This window comes from Chamaea fasciata, unplaced genomic scaffold, assembly GCF_029207755.1.
Source record: "Chamaea fasciata isolate MVZ Bird 193981 ecotype frontalis unplaced genomic scaffold, bChaFas1.0.hap1 SCAF_3, whole genome shotgun sequence".
NCBI classification, from domain to species: Eukaryota; Metazoa; Chordata; class Aves; order Passeriformes; family Sylviidae; genus Chamaea; species Chamaea fasciata.
This window is the reverse complement of record NW_027094088.1, coordinates 36903486-36915931: the sequence shown is the minus strand read 5'-3', so window position 1 is coordinate 36915931 and position 12446 is coordinate 36903486. Positions and strand designations below refer to the sequence as shown.

At 48.8% G+C, this 12446-nt stretch overlaps 1 protein-coding gene across 4 annotated transcripts in view; it reads left to right on the top strand.

Annotated features, from left to right (window-relative positions):
- XPO5 (exportin 5) overlaps positions 1 to 12246 on the top strand; it is a 31449-nt gene extending 19203 nt beyond the window's left edge. For all 4 annotated transcript variants that reach the window (XM_066178627.1, XM_066178626.1, XM_066178625.1 and 1 more), the window contains 12 exons: positions 2751 to 2851; positions 4290 to 4386; positions 4930 to 5066; positions 5656 to 5753; positions 6251 to 6297; positions 6493 to 6587; positions 7436 to 7498; positions 8462 to 8544; positions 9269 to 9376; positions 9558 to 9695; positions 9860 to 10024; positions 10552 to 12246. In XM_066178627.1, coding sequence (XP_066034724.1) covers positions 2751 to 2851; positions 4290 to 4386; positions 4930 to 5066; positions 5656 to 5753; positions 6251 to 6297; positions 6493 to 6587; positions 7436 to 7498; positions 8462 to 8544; positions 9269 to 9376; positions 9558 to 9695; positions 9860 to 10024; positions 10552 to 10692 — 1273 coding nt within the window. In that variant the 3' untranslated portion in view covers positions 10693 to 12246. The remainder of the gene's footprint in view (positions 1 to 2750; positions 2852 to 4289; positions 4387 to 4929; positions 5067 to 5655; positions 5754 to 6250; positions 6298 to 6492; positions 6588 to 7435; positions 7499 to 8461; positions 8545 to 9268; positions 9377 to 9557; positions 9696 to 9859; positions 10025 to 10551) is intronic.
- Positions 12247 to 12446: the final 200 nt, after the last annotated feature.

Below are 12446 nucleotides of genomic sequence, written 5' to 3'. Positions count from 1 at the left end.
GATCTGCAGGTAGCAGTAGCATGGATCCTGCTGAGCAGCGGAACTGAGCACTGAGTCAGGCGCCAGTGTGCTGACAGAGGGGGGTTTTCAGGCTGAGCAGCTGAGTCTTTGGCTCTCTGGATCGTGTGTAGCATTCTGCTGCTGTGTTAGCAGACTGAAGCAGTGAAGCTGTTAAGCCCTTGGGCCTTTGCCAGGGCAGTAAGTAGCTTGAAGGTAGGTCATGGGTGAGATCAAAGAACAGAGAAGAATGAGGTAGTCCAGGTAATGGAAAAATAAGGTAGTTTTGAGTGGCATCTTACTGTGCCTACCCGTATGTGTCTCTGTGTTGGTAGCTGTATTTAATGAATTATTTTGAAGTTGCTTTATTAATCACTGCTTGCAGTTTTCAGAGTAATGATTTTCCTGTCCTCTGTGATACCTCGTTTCATTTAGGTGTTTTCTAGCTTCTGGCTTAAAATGCTCACTCCTGAATTCAAACCCAAATAGAAGTGATTTTCAGCCACCTTGATGTATTTCTGCAGTCAGTAGCTGCATGACCTGATGGGTGCAGAGCCTTTATTGTGCTAGGATTTGCTCATGTTTTGTTACAAATTAAGTGCTCAGGCTCAGCGAATGCTTTGCTTAGACAAAGGCCTTTTTGGAACTCCTGATGACACGATGCTGACATTGCCAAAGTGTTGATACTGGTGAAAGAATTCTTGGGTAGACATGGATGCTGTAGGCATTTTCACTGTAGACAGCTCCAGCTTTGGAAAAAGATTCTTCAATCATAGACTGTCCTAAAAGACTCATCTTCTGGTTTACAAGCCGTTCTCTCTAGGCATCAGATAGTCTTTCTAGCAGAGCTGTGACCATCACTGAAAATTTCCCAAGTCCTGCCATATGCTTTGCTTTCCTTTTCTAAAGCATAAATGTCTCTTGAAATTAGTTTTACTGTTTTCCCATGTGTGGGGTGCCCAGGAGTGCTGATAAGTCTCAGCTGGAATATGCCTAGAGGCTACATCATCATATGTGGGAGCTGTTGGATGCCTTTTTAACTCCCATGGGGAGTGAGTGGTTGACCATTTTCTCTCCATTCCCACTGGGAACTTGCTGAAGTATTGAGAGAGCTTGCCCTGTAAGTGAACATCTGCCTCCCAACTTTCAGACTGAAGAAAATGCTTCAAGGACTCTGAAACAGCTAAGGACCATGACCACACCTTCAGGATATGACTGACTGGCCTGTCCTGCTGGAGTTCATGCAGTGTGATTTCAGGGTTCACCTTTGCAATTCCACAGTCCCTGCATGTACCCCACTAGCCTTCTGCCCAGCGTGAGGCAAAGCCAACACTGGCATGGAGTGGGCAGGAGACATACAAGAGATTATTTTAGTGGCTACGTTTCAGGATAGCCTCAAGCAGAAATGTGCAGCTTTTTGAGTCAGTGGGGCAACATTAACCAGTGTGGAAGCTGGGCTGTTCCCTGGCCCTCCTTGGCAAAGCAGAATCAGTTTGTGCCCCTTTGAGGCCTGTTGCATGGTGTTTGATCCAACCCAGAATGAGAGTATGAGTCATTAAGTCATTTGTGTAGCTCTTTCTTACGAAGTTCGCATACTTGCCTTCCTCATGTGCAGTGAGCAGGGAAGTATTTAACACTTGCAGAGAGAAACAGGATAGTTGCGGTTTTGGAGCTTTCTGCAAATGCAGGCAGACATCGCTGCATCAGGGTTGCCAGAATTAAGAACACAGACCCAAAAAAACCCCCCAAAGCCAATAATAAATACATGAGTAAAAGCTGAGACTCTGGAGGACATCCTGAGGTCTGTGCGCCCTCCCTTCCCCCAGCCATTCCCATGTACCCCCTGCTTTGGGAAACGCTGCTCGAGGGGGAGATACTGAGTTGCCCTTGATCACCTCTAGCAGCAGGTACAATGGCATTGCAGTTTTGGAGGAGGCTGCAGGATTTGTGCTGTGTGCAGCTGGCGACACCCAGAGTGAAGGTCTGAGGTCTCAAAGGAGAGAGGTAGGTGAGAGAGACACCCCTGCCGAGTCCAGCTCTGAGTGTCAGTACCCTGGCTAAGAGAGGGGACCCATTTTGGCCTGGATGGCAAGAACCAGCCACCCATGGCTGAATTGGTGTCCCTTGCAGACAGCTGACAGTGGCCACTTCCTATAATGCGGGATTGTTCCCAGCTGGATGTGTTGTCCAGGGGGCACTTGTGTCTGCCATGAGTAACATCTGATCAGACTGATGTTCTCACTAAAGTCTCCAATGCCACCTGCCATTCTGGGGACTGTGACCCATCCCTGAGGGGCAGTGTGTGTATTTTGGAGCTGAAACAGCCCCTCCCTCTGCAGGGGCCTTAGGTGCAGAAGACCTTTTGAGATAACAGAATCCATGTCTTGTCAGTTTTAAAAATGCATTCTCTGATCCCTTTGGCCAAGCTATTAAGTTGTTCCCAGCATCATCTGGAGAATTGCTGGGAGTTTTTACTGCCGGTGCTTGCAAGGGGTGGGATGAACTGAAGTAAGTGGAAAGGGCAGCCAGGAGGTTCAGGACATGAGGCGGAGTCACTCCATGTCTCTGTTGGGTCTGCTTTCCCAGTATTTTTGCAGGTGGGGAGGGGGGATCCCATGCACATGTGCATGGTCTCACCTTCCTCATCATCTGCCTCAGAAGAGCTGTCCACAAGCTGAAGGAGAGGATTCCACTGTCAAGGGTGAAAAGGGGTTGACTTACATAAGTATAAACCAAGTGTTCTTCTGTTTCAGGACTCACAACAACCTCTACATGCCAGAGATGGTGGCTAGGCTGGGGGATACATTTGCAAAGGCCTTGGACATGCTGGAGGTGGAGAAGAATGCCATTCTAGGTAAGAGGCCTCTCTTGAGGAGGAATGTGTGGGCAGATTCTTAGAGATATCTGAGTTAGTGATCTGTCCGTAATAGTGGACAGTGTCCATAACAGGGCTGGAGGACCAGCTTCTTCATTTGCAGCTCAGCTGTGATTTGAACCAGCTGAAACTAAGACGTTAAATTGGTCTCAGACACATTGGTTTCTTCTGCATGCCTTGAAGGGTATGCTACCAAACTGCTTAGCCCATCTGTGGGATGATGGTGGTCTCTGCAACATGGCATTTCAGGCTGCAGAGGCTGGAGGGTGCTGTAATTGTCTGCCTTTGAGTAGAATGGGTGCTCAAGGAGCCCTGAGTGTTGGTGCAGAGACCTATCCTGGAGGGCAAGAGCCAAGTTGTGAAGTGTGGCCCTGGCATTTGTTTCTAGACAGGGTATTAGAAAGAGGCCTTTGGAACCTTCTTAAAACAGGTTTGAGCTTGTGAACACCGAAGCCTTTCCAGCCAAGCAGAAGTGGGTGGCCCTCTGGATAAAGGGTGGATCATGACTTTGGAAATTAGGGTTTAATTTCAGGTTGACAGTCAGTGAAATATTTTGGGAAAGTTGCTTTGTCTTTCTTTCTTCACTTCCTATCTCTGAAATGAGGACATGCTTCCTTTACCTATTTTGTGTGACTTTAAAAACTCTGTCTGTGAGCCCCTGCACAAAAAGCAGCAGGGCCTTGATCTCTGCTCTAAGCTTTTTAATATCGTAGTTCATCAGTATCCTGGCAGAGAAAACAAACATGAAGGGATGAGCTGTTAGAGGAGCTGCAACAACTGTCAGCTTTGCTCCTGCCTGGGTTCTGGTTATTACCTTGGGGTCGCAGTTTTGGAGACAGGGACACGACAGAACATACCAAAGGTCACGCGACAACAGCCAGCATTTAATCATGGACACTCTCTGTTATAGGGGGTTCAAAATTCCTGCCCTTGAGCACCCAACTGATCGAGGTCTCAGCACTGCCCAGCTCACTGGGCAACTAGATCTCTGCATTCAGGGTTGAATGGGATTGGCAGGGGTCCCCTGTTTGGGTTTGAGTCTAACCTGTCATTGCCACACCTGGGGGCTCGTTTACTTTTATTCTTTAACTAGGCTATCCGAGCTGGGTTTCTTGTTATGGCCAGGTCTATCTGTACGGCTCCAGACCAGCTGTAGATGTGACATCTGACAGCTCAAATAAGTTCTACTTTGGAGAAATAAGGCAGCTACAACAACCTCAGTGGAAGCAGCTCTGCTCTGGGTGCAACCACGCTGAACCTTGCTGACCTCTGACTTTCTGCCCCAGAGTTGCTGCACCACTTTTATTTGCCAAGAGCTTCCCTTGCTGTGGTCAAGCTGGCCAGGGCCTGCTGAGTATGCTCTGAAGGTGCACTGTGCTCTCCCATTAATATAACTGAAGCTTATTCCTTCCCACAGGTCTCCCTCAGCCTTTGTTGGAGCTTTATGACTCTCCTGTTTACAAAACAGTCTTAGAAAGGATGCAGGGCTTCTTTTGTACCCTCTACGACAACTGGTAAGGGCACCACATCTCTCACCACAATCCAGCACTGCACAACTGGAGCAGTAGGTTTTTGTGGAGTCCTGACTTCCTTTAGAGTTAGACTTCTGATGTGAGCTGTGTCCTGTAATATCTAAGTACAAGCTGCAGTGGTGGCCTATATTCAGTGGTTGTAACTTGCCACACAGACATGGAACAGTCTGGAAAAAGTACCTCAAAATGGGGCTCTGCTTTAAGCTCTTCTGCAGTTAGGTAGTCAGATTGGAGCGCTTACCTGATATCCTGATCTACTTTGTCTCTTTTGCCACTTCTATTTATGTGTCAGGGTACATTAGCACTTGAAAGTACCTTGTGGTGCTTAAATGCTTAATTCATTATCCCTCTGCAGGTCGCCCAGAAAAAAAAAAAAGAAATATGGTGCTAAAATTCCTCTATAGTATTTGTTTAGGAATGTGACAACTGTGTAGTCTCAAGATTATAGTACTTGTAGCCTTTGCAGATCAGAGATGTGGTACATGTTATCTAGCAGACTTGTAACTAACTTGTTTTTTGTTGAAGTTTTCACATCCTGGGAAATGCAGGTCCCTCCATGCAACAGGATTTCTACACTGTTGAGGGTCTTGCCACCCAGCTCCTCAGCTCTGCTTTCAACAACCTCAACAACATTCCTGATTACAGACTGCGTCCCATGCTCCGTATCCTTCCATCACTGTCTCAGGCCAGCTTGGGAGGCTCTGAAGACATAAATTTAAACCCTGCATAGTTTTCAGCGTGGCCAAGACAAAGAAGGGTGGTTGAAGAGGTAAACAAAGAGATACACCTGGTGTAGGTGAGGCGTGAGCCTAGGAGTGCACAAGCAGAAAGAGCACTGAGTGGTGTCAGAATAAATGCAAAGGATTTGTGAGGTTCTGGAGAAACTGTGAGAACTGAGTAGTACCTTCGAAGGGCCGAGGGGGTTTGGATAGTGAGGAGCTTGGTGTGCTTAGGATGTGCTTCTCTGGGAGATCATGTGAGTTCCCTAACCTACTTTCCAGGGCTGGGCATTCAGTCTCACAGCTAGGAAATGGGTGCAAAGCACCCTTAACTTTCTCAGCTGAACTGGCAGGGGAAAGAGCTGAATAACTGATGTTCTTGAGATGCCACTTGTTAATTCAGGACTGTGAAAAGGTGGGCTTCCAAGTGTTAGTCCCTTGGCCTCCCAGTGGGATGGGCTGGCTTGGGTGCTGCAGTCTCCCTAGCAGCTGGCCTTAGGTGTTGGATCTGTTCCTTAACTGGTCTGTGCAGGTGTGTTTGTGAAGCCCTTGGTACTTTCCTGCCCCTCAGAATACTACGAAACCCTTGTCTGCCCCATGCTGGGACCACTCTTTACTTATCTGCACATGGTAAGAACACAGCTTGTTCAATGCCTGTTCCTTGACAGCCCTGACTCCCTGTAGCAGCTGGCAGCAACATGTGTGAATGTTTGGCTCTACAGAGCTAGCAGAGACAAGGGCAGAGGCTTGGTGCTTAATGATTTTGATGATGTGGGTTGTTTTTTGGGGGGGGGGGGGGGGGGGGGGGGCGGGAAGCGGCTTTAAAGTGCATTGAACCCTGGCTGTTGCACAGCACCCCTTGCTGTGAGTTCAAACCTGTGGACATGAGCTCCTCAACCTGCAGCCCTGAGCCTTTTTGGGTTTGTTTATGTTTTTTTTCCCCTGCGTCCTCTTACTTTCATGACAGCTAAACCACATTTCAATACACCTGGTACCAGTTCTCCTGCTGTTCAAAATGGATCTTGGCGTGAGAGCTGTGTTTAAAGCTCTTCTGCTTCTGCCAGCAGCTATTGCTTGGGTCTCCTTGCATTGTGTCCAGATGTAATCTTTCCTTTTGTCTTGAACAGAGGTTGTCCCAGAAATGGCAGGTGATCAACCAGCGAAGCATGCTCTGGTAAGCTTCCACCCCTTGGTACAGAGAGGGAAATGGGGAATGGGATGGAGGTCTGGTCTTTTATGTGGCCCTTTGCTCAGGAACAGCTGTGCCAGCAAGGGCTGGAAGACACACTGGTGACTCATTCCCTGTGTTTGGGTGGAGGGGGTACTTGAAGACATTGGCTCCTGTCAGACTAAAACCTGTTCTCCTCAGTGAGGATGATGCTGCAGATGACAACCCTGAGTCTCAGGAGATGCTTGAGGAACAGCTGGTCAGGCTGCTGACTCGAGAAGTCATGGATCTTGCCAGTAAGTGAAATCAGGCTAGGTCTCCTGAGATATTTGGGAAGTTTTCCCTGAAGGGGACAACAGAAATTCCCAGTGTGCAGTAAAACCTAATTATAACCATCAGTAGTATATAACATAACCATGAGAAGACAGATAGGAGACAGCCCAGCCAAAACCTTAGCTAAAACCTAGTGAGAGATAATTTAAAACCTTCAGAAGAGAGATCTCTTCCTTCTGTTAGCTTTTAGGGCTCCATGGTTTTGGCACCATCCCTGTAAAAGTCCAGTCCTACAGGGAATTGGGTTCTCCCATTTTGTGCTTTGGAATCCAGTATGGGAGGTGGATTTGTGGAAAAGCCAAGTGTAGAGCAGTTTTGTTGCTCGCAATTGCCATGTCTAATCAGACATGAGGGAAGAGTCCCTTCCCCAAATCAATCTCCCTTGTGTTCCCCTTCTCCAGCATCGTTTTTGTGTCAGTATGGTTTTGTGCAGGGAGGCTCGGGAAGTTGCTTCCACAGGGATTACAGATCTCAATCTTCTATCTCTGTTCTTGCTGGCCTTTTTGCCTTAAATCAGTGTTCTTGGGTTATGGGCTTCAGATGGTTTTGCACATTCCTGGTTCTCAGTAGTAGGAAGCAACCACTGTGCAGCAGGTTCCACTGTGGGAAGGTGCTGTGGGTGAGGTGCTAGAGCCTTCCAGGTAGTGCAGTATTGAGCTTTTATACTGGGCTTTCTGATTCTTCAGATTCCCTGTAAGAGCTGGGGGAGCTTGAAGCAGCTGTGAGCCCATCTGTCTGTAGGATAATCTCTGCATGTTCTGCTGTAGCATCTTCCCTTTTCTGCTCCTCTGACCTGCAACTGTTTTTGCAGCTGTTTGCTGTGTTTCTAAGAAAGGTGTTGAACAGAACACTACTGCTGCTGTAGATGGAGATGGTAAGTAAATGCCTATCTTTTCCTTTCCTGCCCTTGGTGCACACAAAGGCTGTTCCTTTCCTGTTTCTTGAGGGGGAGGCTGGGTTGATGCTGGAAGTTCTGTGTCAGGCGTATAGGTTTGGTAAGAAGCCTTCTGCTCTGTCCTGCCCAGCATGTCTGGGGGCCACAGAAAAACCCAGTCTGGCCTGGAAGCTAATGTGCTGTAGGGTTCACAGTGACATATTGGAGCAGCAGGTTCTTCAGGTTCTGAGAAAGTGGGCTGAGGAGCAGAGGGGGATGTGAACAGTTTCCCAAGAGCTGAAGGTAGCCAGCTGCATGCCCCTCCTGCCCCACAAAGAGTGAGTGCATTTTGCTTAAAAAGAGATGTTCTGGGTAAGCTGTGCCAGGACACTTGTTGCATCATGCTACAGTGTGTCCCTGAGAGCAACCTGTGCCTTTGGGCCAGGTGTGCTCTGCTAATAAAGAGTTGACAGTAAAGGTGGGGAGATGGGGTCCTGTTTGGAATTCCAAGCACTGTTTAGTGTCTGCATCGTGGGGACAGCCTTGAATATGTGCCAGGGACGAGAGCCAAAACGGGGCCAAGGATCCAGGGTTATATACCAGATAAAAGGGGTGGTCTTGAGGGTCAAGGTCCAATAGGGATAGGGAAAAATGGTGCAAAGGGTTGGCTAGGAACCAGGGGGACTAATGGGGTAACAGGGGTAGAACACTGCAGCAAAAATAACCCATTGGGGTTCACGGGAAGGAAGAACATTCTAGGAGGGGTGCATATATGGTGAACAGGAGCTGAACTTCTTCTCACCCTAATCTAAAGGGATATCTGTCCTGGTGGCAGGCCCCTGAGCCTCCACAGACACTGATTCTGTGTGCTGTCTCCTGGCTCCCAGCTTAGTTCTTGCAGCCTCCCTGTGTCCCCCTCAGTCCTTGGGAGGCCAGGTTCACAGTGCAGCCTTTGCTCTGCAGATGATGAGGCGATGGCCACGGAGGTGACTCCCCCTGCCAACGCAGAGCTCACCGAGCTCGGCAAGTGTCTGATGAAGCAAGAGGTAAGAGTGTGCGCACTGACTGCCACCATCTTTTCTCTGTACTCTTTGTCACACTTGTCTGCTCTGCAGCCAGATACTGCTGTGGAGATACAGGCTGCTGGAATGTTCCTCATGTGGGAATCACCTCTTGGGAACATGCAGGGCTTCTAAGGGACTTGCAGAAGCCACAAAGCAGATGGGAGTTGGGATCCAGTTATAACACACACAGCTACAGAGCTCCAGCCGTTCTGGGGAAGAGGCCCTGGGCGTTCAGCCCCCAGGGTGCTCCCTGGCTCTGCCTTCATCCTGGGCCCCAGCCTCCATGAGGAAGAACTTCATCCAGCTGTTTCTTTATTCTGTAAAATCTGCCTGAGGTGATACAGGAGCCATAGTGCTGATACCACCCATTGTGCAGGGTATCTTTATCTCATTATTTCTGTACTCTCTGCTGTGGATGCCTCAGAAGCTCTTGTAGAAGCTTTTGCAGCAACTTGAGAGTAGCAGCTGAGGGGAGTCCATGAGTGCTCCAGGGTGTTTTCCAGGGAAATGAAGGGAGCAGGTTAACTTATCACTGGTCCCTCATGATTATGATGGGGGTGAACACCTTATGCTGGAGCAACAGTAAGATGCAGGATTCTCAGAAGCTCCTGCAGATTCTCTGGATTGCTTCTTGGCTCCCATCAGGTTTGAATGCTAGAAGTAGGAAAGTTCCTCTCACTGGTTTTCCTCTCTGACTGCTTTTCAGGATGTTTGCACTGCAGTGCTGATCACTGCCTACACATCCCTGTCCTGGAAGGACACCTTGTCCTGCCAAAGAACCACTACACAGCTTTGCTGGCCACTGCTCAAACAGGTACCTCTGGGAGGAAGAAGGGATTAGTTCTTGCAGGGTTGGAAGAGGTAGCCTCTGAATGTTGTCAGAAGTGTGGCTGCTTCTCCCCTGGGTACCCTCTCCCTCAGGAAGAGCAAGCTGTTGCAGAAAGGTGGTTATGTGCCAGTATCTTGCTTCAGTGCTGACAGTGCTTCTTCCCCAGGTGCTTCCAGGAAACCTCCTTCCCGATGCTGTGTCCTGGTTTTTCACAAGTGTGCTGAAGGGCTTACAGGTACATGGGCAGCACGATGGCTGCATGGCAGCTCTTGTCCACCTGGCTTTCCAGATCTACGAGGCCTTGGTGAGAAATTCTGTTCTTCATCCAAATGTGAGGTTGAGGAATGTGAGGGGGATGGTGAAAACCAATCCCATGCCCAGTGGGTAGGGGCAGAGGAGTTAATGGCCCGCAAGGAGGGCAAGGCTGTTGCTCTAGAAGAGGTGTGTTTATGATGCTTCTCCATGCAGCGCCCTCGCTATGGTGAGCTGAAGGCAGTGATGGAGCAGATCCCAGACATCCAGCTGGACTCTTTGGAGCAGTTTGACTCAAAGCTTCTCAACCCAACACTGCAGAAGGTGGCAGACAAGCGCCGGAAGGATCACTTCAAGCGCCTCATCTCAGGTTGCATTGGGGTAAGTGATAGTCCTGGAGGAAAATTTCACAGCTGTATGATGCAGAAGTGATGCCTGCCTCCTCTCATCAACTACCTCCCTTCCCAGCCAGGAGGCTGTTGCAACATGTTCTTAGTGTTTGTTCTGCCTCTCTTCACCCTGGACGTCCAGCCGAACGAGCAGCCCCTCCAGCAGTGGCCTCTCACTGAGAAGCAGTGGGTACCTTGCACAAGGGTGCCCAGGGAAACAGCATGTTAAAATGCTTAATTGAAGCTGCTGGGTGGGAATTGGACTTCTGTGAGGATGGTGGTGGCAGAGCCTTTGACACTGAATAAGAAGCTGGAGAGCTGGTATTCTAAAGGTTACCTCAGTGCGCTGGAACTTGGGAAAGGCCAGGCTTGAAATTCCTCCTAATGCAAGCACAGGGTCCGGGCCTGGGGATTGCTCAGAACCTGGGGTCTGCCTCTGATGTGCAAGCAAGCTGCCCCTGAACTGAGTGTGGGTATGAAGACAGTAATGACTGATGCCTTCCTGTCTGTCCCCTGCAGAAGCCCATCGGGGAGCAGTTCCGCAAGGAGGTTCATATCCGAAACCTTCCGTCTCTCTTCAAAAAGGTGAAGCCATCACTGGAGACAGATGTGCTAGAAAATGAGGATGGAGAGGGCTTCAATGTGCTCTTTGAACCTTGAGCCTGGGATGCTGCAACCATCTCCTCCCCTACCTTATAATTTGTCTCTCCTCATAGTAAGCACATTAGATTCTCCTTGTCACCGCCTCCACAAGCATTCGTCTGAATAAAGCCCCTTACGGGTCCTGTCCCCTTCTCTTCCATACACTGGGGTGGGGCCTGCAGTGGCATTTGAACCAGTCAATATTAAGCTCTTCCCCTGACTCCTTCCCCTCCATTGGATGAGCATCTTAAGACCTCTGCTTCTCTGCAAGGTTGGAGCTGAGTCCATAGACCTCTTTAGGGTAAAGCCTGACATCTTGTGGCCTCGGGTCACTCTTGCTCCACCTCTTCATCCCTTGGGGGTTAGGATTAGTGCAAAAGGCAGAGTAGTGTGCCATGTGAAAAGGGGCTACCCTAATCTTCCTCTGGGTGCTAGTAGCCAGGCTTTGTAGGGAACACATCGGACACTCCTGTCATGCCTATCAGCACTTGTCCCTAGCAGACTGGAATTCTGCTCAATCTGTTACCCTCCAGAATGCTAAGCCTTGGGCTGAGGGCTGCGTGCCAGGAAGCCTAGCAGTGCTCTAGGATCTCCTGTGAGATCAGCCTTTCTAAGGTGCAACTGCTCTCTAGAAAGAGGCAGTCACTGTCATATATATACATATATATGTATAGATATGATCATATAGCTTGTTCTACCCAGAGCCAAACGGAAGGCTTTTACTTTGTGCCAGCCTTTCTTGGACATCTCTCAGGGGGAGCAGGACATATTTTTTTAATTTTTTTTTTTTCATTTTATCATGCCCTGTAGACTAGAACTTGGCCAGCGCAGGGTAAATAAAATCTGGACCAATACCTGAAGCACCTGCAATCCAAAAGGGATCTCCTCACCCTGTTGCAGTGGAGGTGACAATAGCCCCTGTTTTTACCCAGCCTGGTACTTCTCAGAGAATTGCATGGTGGGGCAGGAGGGGTGGGCTTTATACTGCAGTTTACAGGGGGGAAGCAGGTCAGAAACTGGGTTTTAGATGTGGTGGGACTCTTATGAAGCCACTCCAGTCTGCAAAGCTGGTTCTTCTTACATGACAAATACTACACAATCTATCCTAGAGTTTGTGCAGGAGCTGGGAGGGTCTGTCCAGAGCTAGCTGGCAGTTTTGCAATCCAGGAGACAGAACAAGTGATAAACTCCGGTAGCTGGAGAAGTGGTGTCTCCACATGGACAGACTGGACAAAAAGGCTGGGGTTGGGAGGCGTGGGAGTGCAGATAGGAAGAGCAGGCCTTGGGCATCCGCTCACTCTCCTACCCCTGCTGTTCCACCAGCACCCTCCACTTTCTTCCTAGCCTCAAACTTTTTTAACCTCTCAGCTAATGTGGCTCCTGGCTCTAGCAAAGGCTGGGTGTATTTATTGTGTTGTGATATTTTTAACATTCTGTGACTTCATGCTAGACACAAGGGGTTTTTGTAAAATGGATTTTAAACCTTTTTTGTAGGAATGTTTAAATCCGAAGCTGTCTCTGAACTGGTTGTGTTACACCTGAATGTCAGTAAAGCTATTCCAGTTTCATACACATGGTGTCATGTTTCCTTTTTATTCTCGTATCTATTTCAGTAAGATCTGAGGCTTCTGGTCTGGCCAGGCTGCCTGCCTGGAGATTTCTCAGCAGTCTTTATTCCACTTACCAAAAAGGTGGCACATTTGCTGGTGGTCAATACACTGTCAGGGAGGGGATGAACCATTCCAGACTATATAGTTTAATTGAGAGGGAAA